This window comes from Sphaeramia orbicularis, chromosome 6, assembly GCF_902148855.1.
Source record: "Sphaeramia orbicularis chromosome 6, fSphaOr1.1, whole genome shotgun sequence".
In the NCBI taxonomy this organism is placed as follows: Eukaryota; Metazoa; Chordata; class Actinopteri; order Kurtiformes; family Apogonidae; genus Sphaeramia; species Sphaeramia orbicularis.
The window spans coordinates 57,358,127-57,379,734 of record NC_043962.1 but is presented as its reverse complement, the minus strand read 5'-3'; the positions used below and the strand labels follow the sequence as shown (position 1 = coordinate 57,379,734).

Below are 21,608 nucleotides of genomic sequence, written 5' to 3'. Positions count from 1 at the left end.
ATGAACATTTGAGCAGGATCTGAAACTGTAATGTCTGTAAAACATTATTTTAGGTATGTATTTATTATTATTATTTATAACAAAACTTCATTTTTACAGAAGAAAGTTTTGTGATATAGTATTAAATCCTGTTCTGATCAAATAAAAATGTGTTTAGTATCTGTGCATATTTCTGATATTATTACATTTTTCCAGGAAATAATATCTTAGCGGAAGAAGAAGAGGATGTAAGAAATTATCAATATCGTAATATATCGCGATATTTTCACTTCACAATACTGTATCAATATTAAAAAGTATCGTATAGATAATTTTAGGTATTTATTCAAATGCAGATATTGTGGAGGTTCTTTTTTGTTTTTTTGTTTTTCAATCTCTTATTTCTATATTCACATGGGTATTTTGTTCTGTTGCTGCAAAAGTAGTATTGTGATATTGCAGGTCATAAATGTAGTTTTTTTTTTTTTAATTGATAACGCTGTTTTGTTGAATAATGGATAATTCAAGCATCCTAAATGCACTTTTTACTGTCTGAAAGAGGCAAATGTTTGTTTTTTTAAAGGGGAATGCACAAAAATGTTATGATGTTGGATGATTTAGGGACTGAAAACTTATGTATTCTTTTTGCAGTAGAATACGAACATTTAAGCAGAATCTTAAACTGTAATGTCTGTAAAATATTATTTATTTATTTATTTGAGTGTTTTTTGTACTGGTAAAGCCACATGTTAAAACTTTAGTTGTTCAAAAGCTGCACTATAAGTATTTCCATGAAATAATCTTTTTTAAAAAGAAACAAAACAAAAAATATCGCCTTGTTAACTCTTTCCTGCCAGACCATTTTCCAGTGAGTTGGTAGCCAGCACCAGCCTGTTTGGTCATTTTCACTAATCTTTGGACGCTGACTGAAAATGTTGTGTTAGGAGTATGTGAACACTGAATACATCAAAAGAAAGAACAGAACTTCATTCTCATTTGTTCGTGAGATATAAACATTTGAATATTGGTAATTTTCAGGAAAAAGCTGAATTTTGAGCAAAAAACTGAGAAAATTGCATCTTTTTTCAAAAATATTGATTTTCAAGATGAAACTGATTTCCTATTCACATTTTTGACTCTCTCATTTACCAACAGTAACACTGTATTCAAAAATCACAAAATAAAATAATAATAACAACAATAATAACAAGCAGCTCTAAGATATCCCATCATTCCACAAAATGTTAGAAGAATCCACACCAAACTTTAGACCAAACATCTTCTAAAGCACCAGGTTCCTTCTAAACTTTACACATTTACATACATCAGTTATGAGTCTTCCACGTATTAGTTTAGCTTTTTGATATAAACACTTCAATATTCCTCATTTTCAAGAAAAAAGAAACAAATGCACTAAATACTGTAGATTTCTGGCCTTTCCTTTGCTGCACCAGGTCCTCCTGTTGGACCAGCTGCTGTGTTTGATCTGGAAATAATTATATGGACATCTAGTTATTTATCTATGTATGAATATATGTATTTATTTCATGCTAAAGCCAAATAAAACAGTGTCTTCCCTGTGTCCTGCTGACATTCTACAGCTGAATCTGTTCTGTGTCCTCAGTCTGAATCTGAACTCACTCTAACAGATGAACACTCACTGTCCTTTATCTTGTCCCATGTCTGTGTGTCTGTCTTCTCCTTGAATGTCCTCTAGAAACGTCTCTTTTCTCTTCCTCCTGTCTGTCAGTGTCTCTGTGTTGCTCCATGCCCCCCCCTCTTCCTCATCTCTGTGTCGGACCTTCGCTGCTCTGTGTTTCCCGTGTCCCGTGTCCGTCTCCCTCACCTTCTATTTCTCCGTTACTGTCTCTAAAGCTTCTTCTGTAGCGCCATCATATACTGAATTGTTGGACTCTGTCTCCATAACCATCTTTAAGGCATTTGAAACTGCACGCGGTTCCTGCATTTCCTCATTCAGAGTGACTGGTGCTGTATGCGTTGCCATGGGATACAGCGACTCCAGTGCAAAAACGTTATACCCGGTCCTTCATTTTTCTGGAAAAGCTGCTTAATAGTTTGTTTTTGGACTAAGGAAAGTAATTCACATGATCTGCAACAGCTTCAACTACAGTATAACAGTGAAAACACAGATGGACGGAAAATCTTGTCATTGGCGGGGAAAGAGTTAACAGTATCGTGATATATCGTGATATATCGTATAGTGGCCCTAATATTGTGATTTGTATCGTATCACCAGATTCTTGCCGACACACAGCACTAATTCTTATTGGTCAGTGTGCCGTGTTGAGTTTTCCAGTGAACTGAACTGGGCAGCTCCTCAGCAGCAGTAAACCCAGTAGTTTTATTAAATTAAACAGTACGATGCTTGTCTTAAAGCCACAGACACACCTGACATCAGACAATTACAACATAAACTCTGAAGCCGACACGTCTGTGTGTGAATTCATTAACGGGGTCGTTTTTACTGGACTTGGCTCTGATTTTCCCTCACAGCTCTGACACCAAACACACATTTTCACACATGGTGAAAAATAATTCAGGATGGAGTAAATAATAATAAATCCAGATGAGATGACACATATAGATGTAACAGTTTGTATCCATGGTAACGGAGGCTGTTAATGTGTCATTATAGAGACCTCAATGAAGAAATGGAATCCTTTTACAATTTCAATCATAATATCTTATAAACAGTAATCCAATCCAATCCACTTTATTTCTATAGCACATTTAAACAACAAAAACGTTTCCAAAGTGCTGCACATCATAAAAACAATAAATAAATAAATAAAAATACTAAAAACAATAAAGTATATACAACTACAGCAATGCTCTAAATAAAAAAATAAAATGAAATAGTTAAAAGTAATAAAATCAATAAAAATCAATCAATAAATAAAAGACATAAAGGACCACACAACTCATGCTAAAAGTTAAAAGCCAGAGAATAAATGCAGATGCAAAAATGCTCTGGTACGTTCACTATAAACACCTTTTCAGAATAGCCTACCCACCACACTGTTAGACCGGATAAGTTGAGTTTCCTTAAAAAATCTGAGGTAACCTGATGCCTTAAAAAACTTCAGTAATGATTTATGAAAACTTGAGTGTATTAAACTTAAATGCTTGATTTGAATGGAATTACTATTTTAAGTACAACACACTAAATGCCAAATTAATTTAACTTAAAATTTGTTGCACTGTCAGTTTCTTTGTATAGTCATTAACTTAATATCATCAGTTCATTTTACTCAATTCCAAGTTGATTTAAATTAAAATCTTTTGCAATATAAATCGCTTTGTATATTATTCAACTTAACATATTGTAGCGTAGATGGAAGTTAGACAGGAAGTTAGCTCAATACAATTTGCCAGCACAGGAAGTCCTTTTAATTTGGCAAGGCATAAAGATTTACATTTAACAAGAAATAATCCTATCTGAACAGTAAATCCATAGTTGTTCCTCTGGCTGTGACTCATGGTGCAGCTGTACAAAAATACAAACACAAAAAGGCCAATAAACACTGACATCCACACATTCAGTCCAAATGAACACTAACAGCACAACCCACTGAACCCCTGCACAGAAAAACAACACATTTACAACAACAGGATTAATACCCACAATGCAATGCACAGATAAAAAGGTGTGGTCAGGACCAAAACTGAGTGATTTAAATCCATTCAACTTCAACTTTTTTGTTCTTTCGACTGTGTCTACAAATTAGTAGAATATACTGAACATTTTATGGTAATGCAATAAAACTGAAATCATTTAAGTACACTGTAATTAAAGCATTTTAGTAAATACACAGTCTGGGCTTACAGTGCATGAGTTCTACCCTCCATTTTACATCTTCATTTCTATTTTTAGTAATTATTCTTTTCTCTGTTCATTTCTTTGTATTTTATGGATTGCCTGTTTTATCTTGTTGTACAGTGTCCTTGGGTGCTTTGAAAGGCACTTATAAATAAAATGTATAATTATTACCTCCGCCAGGAGGTATTTTGATCACTTTGCTGTGTGTTTTTGCGTGCGTGTTTGTTTGTTTGTTAGCAAGATAACTCAAAAAGTTATGGATGGATTTTCATGAAATTTTTAGTAAATGTGGATATTGCCACAAGGAAGAAATGATAAAATTTTGGTGGTAATTGGGGGTGGGGGATGGGGGCCCTCTGATCTGCCTTGGCGGAGGTCTGTGCTCTCTGAGTGCTTTTCTTGTTATCATTATTATTAAACATGAAAAAAGCCACGAGCCTTGGTGTGTTCCATCCAACCACCTAACACACCGTTCAGATTCCATGACTCAGCACAAACATGTGACTCATGGTGCGAGTTCATGTTAATGACGCTCATATGAAGTTTAAAGCTGTTCAGTGGCTCATCAGCAGATTAAATGTGTTGGATCTATAATCGGACACAGAACTCCTGACCCTTCATGTGTTCACAAGAAGCAGATTCATGTGTTCAACTGTCTGCTCAAAAAAAACAAAAAAAAACAAAAAAAACACCTTCAGGTCATTACACAACAAACATGGACCACCACAGGCTTCATGTGATCATATGTGATCAGATTATCTACATGTGTCCGCTCTGAGCTTAAATCATGTGTGTCAGGACTAAACCGCTCCCGTCCTGATGTTGACATATGGTGAATTTGGATCATCTGCTGAATCCGGTCGTTACACAACAAATGCGTCCTAAGGGACTTTAAACTGCGGGCGTGGACATGATTATATCACCACGTTCTCTACACGCACACTTCCTGCTCATGTTTACACCGTGATGTCCCGACTGACCCTGACGCCTCAGAGATCCTCCCGTTGTCATGGTGATAATAAACATCCAATCAGCTCTGATGCTTTGGTTTGGTTTATTATTAGGGCTGTTAGAAAATATCGGTTCTGCAAAATATCGCGATATTTCATTTCACAATACTGTATTAGTGTTAAAAAGTACGGTATCAATATTTTTAGGTATTTATTCAAATGCAGATATGGCAGAGGTTCATTTTTGTTTTTATTTTATTTATTAATTAACACTCTTATTAAATAATGTTAGTTCCTTTGTTGGGATTGAACTCAAATACTGTTGTTACTGATGTTAGTTCTGAACTAATAGAATATGAACATTTGAACAGGATCTGAAACTGTAATGTCTGTAAAACAGAATTTCAGTTTGAACACAGGAACATTTTGTGATATAACATTGATCCTGTTCTGATCAAATAAAAATGTGTTTAGTATTTGTGCAGATTTCTGGTGTAATTCAATTCTTCAAGGAAATAATCATTTAAAAAAAGAAACAAACAAAAAATTGCCTCTTTAACAGTATCATGATATATCGTATGGTGATCCTAGTATTGTGATTTGTATCGTATCTCCAGATTCTTGTCAATACACAGGCCTATTAATCACACAACTAAACATCCATGTTGTGTAAAGGAAGTTTCTGAGGTCCACACGGGTGTAAAATTAGAGCTGGATGTGATTCTCAGACATGGAGACAAAGCACAAAACAAAAGAACAGCCATCTGTTCCCTGGGCTTCAGGGGTTCTGGACCCAAACATTCAATGACAGAAAAACGGTCACCAGCTGATTTAAGACACTTTATCCTGAACAGAACAATCTGTAGAACCCATGAACGATCAACAGAGAAAACACGTGGATGATCACAGAGGTGATCAAACGGACCCATACGCTGGGTCTGGAGCTGCAGGTGAACTGTTTACTCTGGATCTGAATATATGTGTGAGCTGCAGCCATCTGCTGCTTCAAACAGAAAAAAAAAAAAAAAAAAAAAACAGAAACAGAACCGGCTAAAAATACACACAGGCACACGTCACGCAACATCAACACAACAACAACATGCTTGTGTGGAGAACGGCGCCGAACGCAGCCTTTAAATAACAGCAGAGGCACGGATCTGAAACGTCACAGGCCGCGGCTGAAGGAAAAACTCAGTGACAGATTCAATGTAAAATATTCAAGACGGCAGATTGGAAACTGGGCCGACTCACATTAATAGTGAACCAGAATTAGACCGGTCTCCATATGTGATGAAACATAGATCAACAGAGCTGTTGGACTTGGACATTCAGAAACAAATGGAGGCTGAAACCGAAGAGAACATCCACATCACATGACAATAAAACACAAGTGTTTTACAATGAGGTTTTTCACTGTCTTTCATTCATGGACAGTTGAATGTTGAACAAACGTCTTATATAGCAGGGGTCTCAAACATGTGTCCTGGTGGCCAAATGCGCCCCACCAAAGGTTCCAATCCGACCCCTGGGATGAATTTACAAAGTGTAAAAATTCCACAGTGAAGGCTGTGGAATTGTCATTGTCACTGAAGGCTGATTGAGGGTCCAGAAGCCAGACCAGTTCAGAACCACTGCTTTACATCATTGTCACTTTGTACTTGTATTTTATGCAGTTTTCATCTTATTGCAGGAATAATTTATGAAACCATAACTTATCACCTGGTTTCGTCAACATTCAGTCATAAACAGATGTCATTAAAGCACAAACAGATGATTTGACATTAATCAAATGTGCAATAACTTGTTGTTACCTCTCAGTATTATTATTATTATCATTATTATTATTATTATTATTATTATTACTCTTTTTATAATACTCTATTTTACAAATATGTATTTGGGCTTGTATGTGCAATAACTGTTTTTTTTATATGTTTTAGCTTTGTTTATGTTTCGTATCCGTCTTTTTTGTCATATCGTTACCTTTTTCTAACTCTTTTTCCGACTCAGGGAAATGCACAAGAATTCCAGTGTACCTAAACTGCTGTGTATCTGTGCAAATGGCAAATAAAGTCTATTCTATTCTGTTCTATTCTACTCTATTCTACTCTATTCTGTTTTATTCATAGTTACTGACAGATGTTGATTCTGTAGATTGGAGGTGTTATTTATATCCCCACCCCAGTTTGTTTGTGTGTTTGTTTGTTAACACTCTAGCAGTAAAACTATTGGTTGAATTCAGACCAAACTGGGTTTATAGATTAGCAGTGACCCAGAATAGATGTGATTACATTTTCGGGAAAGTAGGTCAAAGTTTCACTTTTTTATGAATTTTTTAAAATCTCTTTTCTTCCATGTACTTATAATGGGTGAAATTTCAAATGTCTATAAAAACATCAGTTTGTTTCACTTTACTTCAAACTTGGCTCATATACAGAGGCAGTTGATATGTTGACATCAGCACATGCATAGACATGATGACATCAGCTGGATCCATGACAAAATAAGCTACAATACATGTGAGGGGCGGGGTTTGTTGTGCCTGGAACCACTGGTTCAGGTTTTATTTACCTAAAATATCCAGGTCTTTGTGAACATTTAAATCCATCTGCTGGACTTCACTGACAAAGTCCAGAGTCTAGATTCTGTGCAGAACTATTCCAAACATGATCTGAATCTAATCCTCATTCATGTGAGTAACAAATGAGCTGGATTTGTTCCAGCGCTTCAGATTTCTGCCCTGTTTCTGCTGCAGATCAGAAGGAAAAAGAAAAGAAAGAACCCTCTTCCAGAAACTGCATCGACTCCTCAAATCCTCTTCAAACACATTTTCAACCTACAGAACCAGGTTTGTGGATCTGAGAGAACAGGGTCTGTTCAGGTCCAGGATGAAGTGGCCGAGCCGATCAGAGCCTATTTACCCAGAAAGACCCAGTGTTACTTTTGTGGCAGTTCCCAAATGAGTTTTTTTCTCTATATCTACTTTTCTTAACTGATTTATCACCATTTTTTAAATAATATAGCGCTCTGTATTTTGCATTTTTTGATGCAAATCATGTATTTTCCTATATTTAATTCACTGATCATGTAAATGTACATGAAAACTCAGAGTAAATTCAAAGTCAATTATGTCAAAACAGAAAAATGAAGAAAAAGTGACTTTTTCAGCAAAGATATTGCTGACTGAATGCAAAAACAAGTGTGTCCATCCACTGTCATTGATCCAACTCCATGGGTTTTACTGGGGAATCAATGTTGTAGAAGATGACAGTGTTTCCACAGTAACTACGGAGCCTCTGAATGTCCAAATATGGTCATATCTGATGACCGTGAAAAGATGAAGAACTGTATTTTACACCAATTATTGACATGGATTGACAGGATTAGTGGATAGAAAGGTATTAAACACTTTATATCTGTGGATGGTTTGTGTCACCAGTCGCTGTTTGGGTCTTTAAGGGTTAAGGGCTTCCAATCTGACTCAGCGGATCTACTGTGTGGTGTGCCCCAAGGCTCTGTCCTGGGACCAGTCCTATTCTTACTCTATGTCCTCCCACTTGGCCACATTATCCAACGGTATAGTGATGTCTCCTATCATCTATTCGCGGATGACATCCAGATGTACTGCTCCTTTAACTCCTCTGAGCCCCACAAACTGAGTTCCTTAATCAACTGCTTGTCAGAGCTGAAGCAGTGGCTAAATGAGAACAGCCTCCAGCTGAACTCCAGCAAAACTGAGACCCTCATCATTGCCCCGGACAGTGCAATCCCAGGGATCAAACATCACCTTGGAGACCTGAGTTCCTCGGTAAAGACAAAACTGAGGAATCTGGGTGTCATCTTTGACCAGGACATGTCTTTAGAATTCTACTCCAAACACCTAGTCAAAAACTGTTTCTTCCACCTACGCAACATCTCCAAACTCAGATCTATGGTGTCCACAAATGAGCTCGAGATGATATTTCACGCTTTCGTATCTTCTCGCTTAGACTACTGCAACAGCCTGTTTACATGCTTAAACAAGAAGGAGCTGGCCCGTCTACAGTTTGTCCAGAACTCTGCTGCCAGGCTCCTGACCCGCACAAACAGGAGAACCCACATCACTCCCATCCTTAAATCTCTCCACTGGCTCCCTGTTCTATATCGTCTTCATTTCAAAATTCTTGTGCTAACTTTCCGGGCCCTACATGGCCAGGCCCCTGCATACATTGCTTCCCTGATCCAGCCCTACAGCTCAACTCGTAGCTTGAGGTCTTCAGGACAGCACCTGCTGATGGTTCCACGGACCTGTTTTAGCACACGTGGTGACAGGTCTTTTAAAGCTGTGGCACCACGTCTATGGAATGACCTGCCTCTACACCTACGGTCCATGGACTCTGTACAGAGCTTTAAGAAACACCTCAAAACCCTTCTGTTCAAAAAGGCTTTTTAGTCTCCCACCTGACCCAGGACCACCACAGACTGATTACACTCTATGTATTCATCATAACGTACTCCATGTGTCATCCCCCCCCCCCCCAAGTCTCTCTATATCTCTATCGCTCTCTCTTTTCTCCTCCTTTACTCTCTCTCTCTCTTTAACCCCAACTGGTCCTGTCAGTCGTCCATCCTTCAGGAGTCTGGGTCTGCTCCAGGTTTCTGCTGTTAAAGGGAAGTTTTTCCTCGCCACTGTCACCAATCACAAGTGTTTGCTCCTGAAGGATTCTGTTGGGTCTCTGTAAACTTAATTTGATTCTGATTTGAATTGATAAAGCACTTTGTGACTCTGTCTGTGAAAAGTGCTCTATAAATAAAATTTACTTTACTTTACTTTAAAGGTGGACGTTTGGGTCTTTAAGGGTTAAAGGTGGACGTTTGGGTCTTTAAGGGTTAAAGGTGGACGTTTGGGTCTTTAAGGGTTAAAGGTGGACGTTTGGGTCTGTAAGGGTTAAAGGTGGACGTTTGGGTCTGTAAGGGTTAAAGGTGGACGTTTGGGTCTTTAAGGGTCACTGAAGTCTAATGAACACAGCAGATTAAACATGTTTTCACATTAGTCACTGTTTTATCCTTTAACCATCAAATTCAGATTCAGTGACATCAAATCAACTTCTACCTAAAAGAGGAGATGGGTTTCAGAGGACCACAAAGGAAGAAATGAAAGCAGAAATGAGCTGTCATAACCTCACCAACTGACACTGGGACATATGACTCAGAACCCCCAGAACCGGCTCAGTTCAAACGAGTTCCAACATGTCTCATCCGTCACAGTAAAAACACCTCTGAGTGAAGTCTTAGAGTGGAAATCATCAAGTCATAAAACTGTTAAAAGAAACTTCACTTGAGCCACATCGAGTCTTTCCATGGTCTGGGATGAGGATTACCTGGTCCAGGTCTCAGATCGTGGGTCTCAGTCAGTAAAGACTGGAGTATCTGCTCCAGGTTCAGGTCCTGTTTAAGTGTAGGGGTCCTGAATGGGTTAAAGGTGGATCCGGGATGTGAAAGTTCTACTGGTCTGTTATGGTGAAAAACCACCTCAGGGACAGAGGAGGTGGAGATGGGTTTCCTGTTCAAGGGGTCTGGCCTCCAGGATGAGGAGCTCCACATCCAGAGGAGCAGACTGAGGAGGGTCATCTGTTTGGATGCCTCCTGGACGTCTCCTGCTGAGGTGTTTCATGTCTTACCACTAGGGATGGGAATCGATAAGAATTTAATGATTCCAATTCCATTATCGATATTGCTTATCGATTCGATTCCTTATCGATTCTCTTTTTGATTTTCATTGGGTGAAGGAATAAAAGAGTACAAACAGGTGTGTTTGCATTAACTGTCTTTTATATTTTCATCTGCACAGAAAATATAATATAACATATACAGTATGTACAAATAATAATATCGGATGATGCCGGGCCCAGTTTGGGGTGGGGCAGGGGGCGGCATGCAGTGAAACTACAGACTCTTTACTAATTCCTCTATTGTCGCATTTCCACTACGTCGAACCAGTTTGACTCAGCCCGTCTCCCGTTGTTGTGCACCTCATTTCCTTTCCTCTACCTTCAGAAACTTGAATTTGAGGAGGTATGACGTTTGTTACCCGCACTGGAACCGGAACTGGGCCCGGATGACGGCCTGGCGTTCACTCTGCCGCTACATTCACAAATGTCGCTAAGTAGTGAATCAAATATATGACATTCCTGTAAATGAATCACATGCTGTGAACAAATGTTTGAACAGACTGGAGGGATTCCACCCTTTAGAAGAAATGGAAGCTTTGAAAGTGTTCCAGTGGACCTGGTGTGGTCTGTTTGGACCTGGTGTGGTCTGTTTGGACCTGGTGTGGTCTGTTTGGACCTGGTGTCGTCTTTTTAGACCGTTTCTACCTCAACACCATGTTGTCTACGTTCTGACCAAAACAATGTAGCATACGCGTGACGTCATCACGCATGAGCAACGAAGGCGGAATCGATAAGCAGAATCGTTAAGCAGGCAAATGATTCCAAGGAATCAAGCTACTGGGATCTGGTTCTCAAAAAGAACTGGTTCTGGATTCTCATCCCTACTTACCACGTCGCTGGTTAAACTGCAACATGAAGCAGCATCAGCTTCACCGATTCTGTAGAAACAATGGCTTGAAAAAGGGGCTCAATACTTTTGCACGCCACACTTTTCAGTTTTTATTTGTAAAAAAAAAAACTTGAAAATTGAAAATCATGCTTCATTTTCCTTCTGCTCCACAACTGTGAGCCACTCTGTGTTGGTCTTTCACATAAAATGCCAATAAAATATGTTTGCGGTTGTAACATGACAAAATGTGGAAAAGTTCAAGGGGTATGAATACTTTTCCACGCCACTGTACGGACCAAGAGGAGATGGACTGAATCTACATATTCTGGACCTGCAGGTCTACTGTCCTTCACTAAGAGGAACCCAGGGATCCAGAATCTATCAGAATGCAGACCTGGACTGATGGGTGCTGACTCTGGCATGGTTTGCGTGTCTATTCTTACCTTCCGTCAGACTTGGGGTAATGTGGAGCCACTAGCCTCACTCTAAATTTAGCTTCAGTGGTGGAAACAGACTGAAAACACACTGACATTTCTCTGCTGTCTTCAACAAAAACACAACAACCTGCTGAGAGTCCTGAAAGAGGTGGGCCAGATAAACCCTGCTCTGCTTTGAACCGGTCTTTAAAGGCCCGGTTCCGCTGTGTGTGGACATTCAGTACAGTTCAGTTTGCCTTTTATTTGTGTACTGGCGGCTGCTTCTGGAAAACTGACTCAGTGTTTTGGTCAGAGTGGCCACACCTTATTCTGCCCCGACACCAGTGTGGAATCTGACATGGGCAGACCCGGTCCAACAGAACCCTGGAATCTGACATGGGCAGACCCAGTCCAACGGATCGGACATGGGCAGACCCAGTCCAACAGAACCCTGGAATCTGACATGGGCAGACCCAGTCCAACGGATCGGACATGGGCAGACCCAGTCCAACAGAACCCTGGAATCTGACATGGGCAGACCCAGTCCAACAGAACAACAGAACCCTGTTCAGTCAGGTGTCATGGAACATGGTGACCTCTGGTAATCTGGATAACAACGGGTTGTGACCTTCAACCAGTGTCAATCTGTTGTGTCTTTAAAATGTAAACCAGGGGTGTCAAACTCATTTTTTCCAGGGGTCGCATTCAGCCCAATTGGATCTCAAGTGTGCTGGACCAGTAAAGGAATAGCATCATAACCTACAAATAATGACAACTTTTTCTCCTCATTTTAGTGCAATAAAAAACATTAAATTATGAAAATATTTACGTTTACAAACTATCCTTTAACAAAAAACATGAATTACCTGAAAAAAATGAAATTGGTAAGAAAAAATGCCGTTTTAACTAGAAAAGCACTCAGAGAGCGTAGACCTCCACCAAGGCAGATCAGCCCCCTCCCCCCCCATCACCACCAAAATGTAATCATTTGTTCCTTGTGCCAGTATCAACATTTCTTGAAAATTTCATCAAAATCCATCAATAACTTTTTTAGTTATCTTGCTAACAGACAAACGAACAGACAAACGAACCTCAATGAAAACACAAGTGTTCAGAGAACACAAACCTCCGCCAAGCACCCTGAACGGTGTGCATGTGTGGATCGACTATTTCTGTTTAAATTCAACAGTTTCCAGGTTGTTCCATACAGCAGAAACAGTTGAAGCTTGGTACCAGCCATGTGTATGTCAAATTATATTCAATTCCAATCAATATTTGTTGAGTTCTAATTTTAAATGTGTGGGAAATGGGATTTTCAATGTTAAATGTAAATGTCCACAGAGTCCACACATGAATTTTGGAAAATTGCTCAATGATGACAGATAGGACTAGAAGCACTCGGAGAGCGCAGACCTCCGCCAAGGCTGATCAGTGGCCCCCCCCGTGGGCTCCCCCATCCCCGATCACCACCAAAATTTAATCATTTCTTCCTTATCCCATTTCCAACAAACCCTGAAAATTTCATCCAAATCTGTCCATAACTTTTTGAGTTATGTTGCACACTAACGGACAAACAAACAAACAAGCAAACAAACAGACAAACAAACAAACCCTGGCAAAAACATAACCTCCTTGGCGTAGGTAATAAAAACTGTAGATTTTGTGACCTCGAACTTTGGCCTACTTGGCCCAAAATTTAATGGGTTGGCCCCAGGGCCTAGGCCTATCTGTGGGGAGGATTTGGGACAGATGGGTAGAATAGTTTTACCATAAAGTTGCTAACAAACAAACAAACAAACAAACAAACAAACAAACACACAAAGCAAAGTGATCACAATACCTCCTGGTGGAGGTAACTATATTATGTCTCAGCTTATCATTTGTGCATGTGCATTATACACAACGTTAAGCAAATATTTGGTAACAGGCGTAATATTGTTAAAAATTTGGAGTTTTGGAGCTAAAATAAAAACCGTTTCTCATTCATTTTCTCATTTGCCCGGGTCATTGTTCTTCTTGGTAGTTCTTGAAGGATCAACTGGACTAGTGTTGCTTCAAAAGAACAAAACTAGTCCAGCTGAACCTAGAACCGAGAAAAATGGAGTTGTCACTATTTATAGGTTATTTGTTATTATTTTACTTCAGATCATATTAGTCTGAACGTGGAACCTGAACTAAAATGAGTTTCAAATCCTTGATTGTTAATATCTTCAGTGTAATTTTTTTGCATTTCACAAATTCATCCCACGGGCCAGATTGGACCTTTTGACGGACCGAATTTGGCCCCCGGGCCGCATGTTTGACACCCCTGATGTAAACTCAATACATCGTAAGACAGGGCTGTCCAACTCATTTCAGTTCAGGGGCCACATACAGCCTAATAGGATCTAAAGTGGGCCAGACCAGTAAAATGATATGAATAATAGGATAAGAACTGATAAATAATGTCAACTCCAAAGTTTTCTCTGTGGTTTTGAGTGAAAAAAGTCCATGATGAAAATTTTACACCTACCAACCGTACTTGAACATAACATGAACAAATATGAACCAGAAAATTCTTAAGAAAAAAAAGTGCAATGTTAACAATATTACGCCTAAGTTGATCATTTATACATGTGCATCATAACTTCCAGATTTCGTAACAGGCAGAATATTGTTAAAATTACACATACTTCTCTTAAGACATTTCAGACTGTTCATATTTGTTCAGGTTATTCATATTTTTGTGAAAGGATAGTCTGTATATGTAACTTTTTTTTCTAATTTTACTTTTTTATACTAAAACAAAGAGGAAAATTTGCAGTTTTCATTATTTATAGGTCATTATGATAATATTTTACTAGTCTGATCCACTTTAGACTGAATTGACCCAAAATGTTTCCAACATCCTTGATTATTAATATCTTCAGTGTAATTTTTGTATTTCACAAATAGGGACCAGATTGGACCCTTTGGAGGGCCAGTTTTGGTCTCCGGGCCACATGTTTGACACTTGTGTCATAGGAGGTCCTGTGATGTCATCAGTCCACAGTGAGTCCACATCTGTAATTTGGAGTGGTTTGGCTTCATTCTGTTTCCTGGGGGAGATCTACAGAGGCTGGGCTGCTCATTATTTATCCTTTATTTATCCAGAAAAGTCCCGTTGAGATACAAGACTTCTTCTTCCAGGGAAGATGAAAGATTTAGAAGGATTCTGGTGCAAACCCAGGACACGGGTCACAATAAAACAGAGACATATTCACTGACAGTCAGATGGATGATGTGGTGGTAGGTACGGTGAAACACTGCTCTGAGTTCCATCATGTTCGACAGTTCAGGAAAGGCTAGATTATTCATACCAATATTAAAAATCCAGGGATAATGTTAGTGAATTCATGTAAAAATCTGACTTCACTGTGTGTCAATCATGGTTATAATTCAGGATGTAACGATTACCAGTATAACGATAAACCGCGGTAAAATTGCAGACAGTTCGTATTACTGTTAAAATTCTAATTCTCATGATAACTGTGTTTCATTACAGTACTTTTAGGGGAAAGAAAATATGTAAAGATCTGCTTTTATGTCAAATATTTGAGTATAGTTTGAATTTATTACAATTTTAATTTTCTATACCTAATATTTGGAACCAATATTCACTTTTAAAGTCTGTGAAAAGGTTCATTAAGCATCTGTGTGTTATTTATGCAATAAATTATATAGATTTTTCAAATCAGGTTTTATATTTTTTGTGTGTGTTTTCTGTCCTTTTGTGTTTTTATAGTAGGTTAAAATGAGAAAAATAATAGACAGATGATATAGATGAAGTTGTGCTGAAAAAATAGATCCTAAACATGGGTATAGGAAACATTTGTTTCTATAGTATATAAAGGCCAAATCAAAAGGACTGAAAAACAGACAGAATAGACTCAGACCACTAAGGGTTAATATTTGAATGTGTCTGACACAGAAGGGACAGTGGGACTATTATTTTATTTGGGTTTTTTTGTTTGTTTGTTTGTTTTTTCAAAATCCACCTTGGTTAAATTATTTCAGTGTGTATATTAGTACTTTTTTAACATTTTGAGCACAATTTCAATAATACTGCAATGATAATGATAACTGTGATATGAAATTTTCATATGGTTACATCCCTAGATACAGTATTGTGAAGTGAAATATCATGATATATTGCGATATTGATATTTTCTTACAGCCCTGATGAACAGATGTTTCTGATTGAACATATGAACCTGTATTAGACACGTGCTGAACTGTGACTGTTAGTGAAGTTACATCATGCAGTGAACAGACTTCACACCGAAGACGATAGGAAATCTATCAAATACAATAAACTCTACAAATGTCAAAGGTTTCTGAGCATGACCAAAAGGTTTATGGTCGTCCACATCAAAGCTGGTCGTGTCCTCAGGAACATGTTCAAAGAGGAGAATCCAGCCTCATACAGTAAAAACATGCATCTCCTTGTGTTTGAGAGAATGAGGAGTAGAATGAGGACGCCGTGTCTTTTGTCCGCTGTCCTACATGGGTTTGATTCACACAAAGGCTGCGGCCGGTGGCAGGAGGTTAACGCTCTGAGAGGAGGATAAAGGGAAGAAAGAGGACGCTCTGCTCATCATCAGCCCTGAGGACGCAAAGATGAAGCACACGAACGCACCACGACCTCCCAACGCACCCACAGCAGACCTACAGAGGCCATGCCCACAGCAGACCTACAGAGGCCACGCCCACAGCAGACCTACAGAGGCCGCAGTGCACATTCCCTCACGTCCGTCTGTTTGCTGAAGGAGGCTTCTGCTGGTTGTTACTTTGGAGATGAACCGACCCACCACAAACCAGACCCAGGAAACACCATGAAGGGTCCAGGTTTACGGAGAAACGGAACTGAGAACGGGCTCACCGACCAGGTAAAGGAGTCAGGAAGCAAGACTCCAGCTAGAACTGGACCACGAACTAGAGTTTTACAGATAATTCACCACTTCACTCAGTTTCCGTCTGTCATCATCAAGCATCATTTTGTACCGTTTACATCAGAACAAGGCCATTTGGACAGAATATTAAATCTGGATTGAGTTAAATGTTTCAATTTTAATACAACTGTTTTGAACAAACAAATAATGTAATATTATATTATATAAAAAATGTTCAGAGAACGCAAACCTCTGCCAAGCACCGCGGTGTGCATGTGTGGATCGACTATTTCCTTTTAAATTCAACAGTTTCAAGGTTGTTCCATACAGCAGAAAAATTGCAGTCAAACATGGTAATAAATTTTTATAGGTAATTTAACATTGATAAATGTAAATGTCCACAGAGTCCACATTCCACAGTGGATGTGGACAATTTTGTGCCAGATACAAGATATTATTCTAAGCTACGGGTGGATCAAATTGGAGGCTAACCGGAGTCGTTTTGAATTTTTTATGAATTTTGGAAAATTGGTCAAAGATGACAGATGGAAAATTGTGGATGTTGTGACCTTGAACTTTGGCCTACTGGGACCAAAATTTATTGGGTTGGTCCCACGGCCTAGGCCTATCTGTGGGGAAGATTTGGGAAAGATGGGTGGAAGAGTTTTACCGTAAAGTTGCAAACAAACAAACAAACAAACAAACAAACAAACAAACGCACAAACAAACAAGAAAAGCGCTCAAAGAGCACAGACCTCTGCCAAGACAGATCTGCCCCCCCCCCCCCAAAATCACCACCAAAATTTAATCATTTCTTCCTTGTGCCAGTATCAACATTTCCTGAAAATTTCATGAAAATCCGTCCATAAGTTTTTGAGTTAGCTTGCTAACAAACAAACAAAAAAACATGCAAACAAACACACACACACAAAGCAAAGTGATCACAATACCTCCTGGTGGAGGCAAAAATATAGAAAATCTTCCAAAACATCACTGAAAAAAAATTTGTGCTGCATATCAGCCCTAAACAGCAATTTAAAGTTGTTGTTTTTTTTAACACAACTGTCCATAAATGTGTAAAACCAACAAAACCAACAAAAAGCTACATTTGGAAGAGCATCAAAGTGGATTAACGATGAATAAATAAAATGAGCTGTCACTAAAATAAAGCTCCGCTGTCAGGAAATAACTGAGACACATAATTATAATGACTCTGATTAATAATCAAACACACAGGATGCATTTTAGAACGGCTGTGGAGCAGGAAACAGGACTGAAATGTGTGTCCTCTGCAGGTTCAGACATAATGTGTCATGATGAGACTCAGTGTGACATGACACAATTAGTGTTAATTAATAAAAAAAATGAAATAAATCTGTACAGCTGAAGGGTTTGACTTCACGTCACTGGTTTTGATCCTGTTTGGGTTTATTTTATGTGAACGAGATGTGAATGTTGAGTTCATTTTCTGTTCATTTTGCTGATTATTGACTTCATATTTTGGTGATTATGTTATTTTTATTCATGCCTTGCTCATTTTGTTCATCTTATTTCTATTCTTTTTATTTGATTGGTTCATATTTCGCTCATATTATTGATTACTTGACTCATTTGATCCTTTTAACCTTTATCCTCTTATTTATAATTTCATTAACTGTTCTTAGATGAGGTTTGTTTCCTTCATATTTTGGTGATTGTGTTATTTTTATTCATATTTTGTTCATCTTATTTCTGTTCTTTTTATTTGTTTGGTTGATATTTTGCTCATATTATTGATTTTTACTCACGTTTTGTTCATTTTGCTGATTATTAACTTCATATTTTGATGATTGTGTTACTTTTTTACTCATATTTTGCTCTATTTATTAATTTTTACTCATGTTTTGTTGATTTTGCTGATTATTAACTTTATATTTTGGTGATTATGTTATTTTTATTCATATTTTGTTCATCTTATTTCTATTCTTTTTATTTGTTTGGTTCATATTTTGCTCATTTTATTGATTACTTGACTCATTTGATCCTTTTAACCTTTTATTTAAAATTTCGTTAACTGTTCTTACATGGGGTTTGTTTGTTTCTGTCATATTTTACTGGTTCTGTTCATATTTTGTTGGTTCTGTTCATATTTTGTTGTTGGTTCTGTTCATATTTTGTTGGTTCTGTTCATATTTTACTGGTTCTGTTCATATTTTACTGGTTCTGTTCATATTTTGTTGGTTCTGTTCATATTTTACTGGTTCTGTTCATATTTTGTTGCTTCTGTTCATATTTTGTTGGTGGTTCTGTTCATATTTTACTGGTTCTGTTCATATTTTGTTGCTTCTGTTCATATTTTACTGGTTCTGTTCATATTTTGTTGGTTCTGTTCATATTTTACTGGTTCTGTTCATATTTTGTTGGTTCTGTTCATATTTGGTTGCTTCTGTTCATATTTTGTTGGTGGTTCTGTTCATATTTTACTGGTTCTGTTCATATTTTGTTGCTTCTGTTCATATTTTACTGGTTCTGTTCATATTTTGTTGGTTCTGTTCATATTTTACTGGTTCTGTTCATATTTTGTTGCTTCTGTTCATATTTTACTGGTTCTGTTCATATTTTACTGGTTCTGTTCATATTTTGTTGCTTCTGTTCATATTTTGTTGCTTCTGTTCATATTTTGTTGGTTCTGTTCATATTTTACTGGTTCTGTTCATATTTTGTTGGTTCTGTTCATATTTTGTTGCTTCTGTTCATATTTTACTGGTTCTGTTCATATTTTGTTGGTTCTGTTCATATTTTACTGGTTCTGTTCATATTTTGTTGGTTCTGTTCATATTTTGTTGGTTCTGTTCATATTTTCCTGGTTCTGTTCATATTTTGTTGGTTCTGTTCAAATTTTACTGGTTCTGTTCATATTTTGTTGGTTCTGTTCATATTTTGTTGGTTCTGTTCAAATTTTACTGGTTCTGTTCATATTTTGTTGGTTCTGTTCATATTTTGTTGGTTCTGTTCATATTTTACTGGTTCTGTTCATATTTTGTTGGTTCTGTTCATATTTTACTGGTTCTGTTCATATTTTGTTGGTTCTGTTCATATTTTACTGGTTCTGTTCATATTTTGTTGGTTCTGTTCATATTTTACTGGTTCTGTTCATATTTTACTGGTTCTGTTCATATTTTGTTGGTTCTGTTCATATTTTGTTGGTTCTGTTCATATTTTCCTGGTTCTGTTCATATTTTACTGGTTCTGTTCATATTTTGTTGGTTCTGTTCATATTTTGTTGGTTCTGTTCATATTTTGTTGGTTCTGTTCATATTTTCCTCACCTTTCTCCGGTTCGGTCGCTCTGAACACAAACCTTTGCTATCTGTTAAATGTCAGGTTCGGTACTGGACCGGTTCGTACATATGTCAGGTATACATGGTCCGGTGGTCCCGGTCCGTCCACACAAACACACTGAACACACACTGACCGAAGCTCAAACCGGACAAACTCGACTTGAATCGGTCCGTTCGGTTCCGCCGTAAACAAAACACATGAACTCACCTCGTGCCGCCCGGACCAGGAACACACAGGCGCCTAAAAGTTGAAGCCAGGGCAGGATCCGGTTCTTGTGCTCCATACCGTCAGCTCGTGTCCGTTAACGGTCCGCTTTTCAGCCACTTTTCTTCGGTCGGACGCGGAGGACGGTGCTGCTGCTTCGGCTGCTCTTCGGCTCTTCTCGGCTCTGCTCAGCGGGTCCGCGCGGGAGGGGGTGGGCTTTACTTCAACAGCACGTGCACTACCGCCCCCGGCCAATCACGGCCCGGGGTTGAGTTGTAGCCGCGCCCCCTTGTCGCTGCTGCCGGGAAAACAACAGAGAGGAGATACGGTAAATCACCATGGAAACAAATGACGCTGTAACGGCCAATGGGATTAAAACAGAACTAAAAAAAAAGAAAAAAGAAAAGAAAAGAAAGAAAAGGGGAGACAATCAAAAAAGAAAATGTTAGTAAAAAAAAAAAAAAAAAAAAACTATAAGTCAAAATAAATAAATACATAAATAAAAATGAACATGAAAAACACTGCACATCCTATATTATAAAAGGGAAGTAGACTCTGTGTGTGTGTGTGTGTGTGTGTGTGTGTGTGTGTGTGTGGGACATCACATAAAATCCGTACACAGCTGACTGCTGCAGTTTGGCAGACTTATCAACTAAAATTTCCTTAGGGGGTCAAACGAGGGTCAAAAAAAAAAACAAAACAGTTGTCCTAAAGTCACAGAAGTGTGTGTAAATAATGCTAATCCATTTGTGCACAGACTACTGATATTCTCTGACAGTGGAAGCTCTATTTTCATAAATATTGGATTGGGAATAGCACGTGGATGTGAAAACTTTTGCTGGTGGACGGACGTGACATTACCCATGATGCTCTGGTCAGTGCCAGTACTTTATTAGGAATAAACTTATAGACTTCCTATTGCTAATTGTGCTCTTCTTCCTAAATGTTGGTATTGTGGATCTAAAACAATCCCAGCTGACACAAAAACACTAAATGTGTCAGTGGACGGATGTGACATGGTTGTTGTGGATCCCATCATACTGATGCTCTGCAGCCATGTCAGCGTTTACACTAATGATCCCTGTGCAAAAACTAGGAGCACTATTATTTATTGGATAGTTTAGCATCAGACTAAAGAGGAAAGAACAATAGAGAATTGTTCTTTGTGTCTAAAAATGCTTCTTATTGTAAAAGTGTTGATGTAAACAGTGCTGTGTGCCATTCTTCATGTATGTATTGGTGGAACAGAAGCAGGATGGATCAGCACCATACTCCAGATTGAACCTGTACAAATAAAACATGTGATATGGAGGAGAGAATCTGGGAAGAAAAACTGGGGAATCCAAAAGAAGAGAAGATTTGTTTTTCAGCTCAATTCAGTTCAAATAGAACTTGGCCATTTGTGACATGAAAATATAGCATTAATTGTGCTGAAATGGTTGATTTTG

The 21,608-nt window shown here is 38.2% G+C and overlaps 1 protein-coding gene across 3 annotated transcripts in view; it reads right to left on the bottom strand.

Moving 5' to 3' along the window:
* LOC115421210 (lactadherin-like) overlaps positions 1-20,346 on the bottom strand; it is a 67,832-nt gene extending 47,486 nt beyond the window's left edge. For all 3 annotated transcript variants that reach the window (XM_030136983.1, XM_030136984.1, XM_030136985.1), the window contains exon 1: positions 20,164-20,346. In XM_030136983.1, the coding sequence (XP_029992843.1) occupies positions 20,164-20,239 (76 nt within the window). In that variant the 5' untranslated portion in view covers positions 20,240-20,346. The remainder of the gene's footprint in view (positions 1-20,163) is intronic.
* Between the last annotated feature and the right edge of the window lie 1,262 nt (positions 20,347-21,608).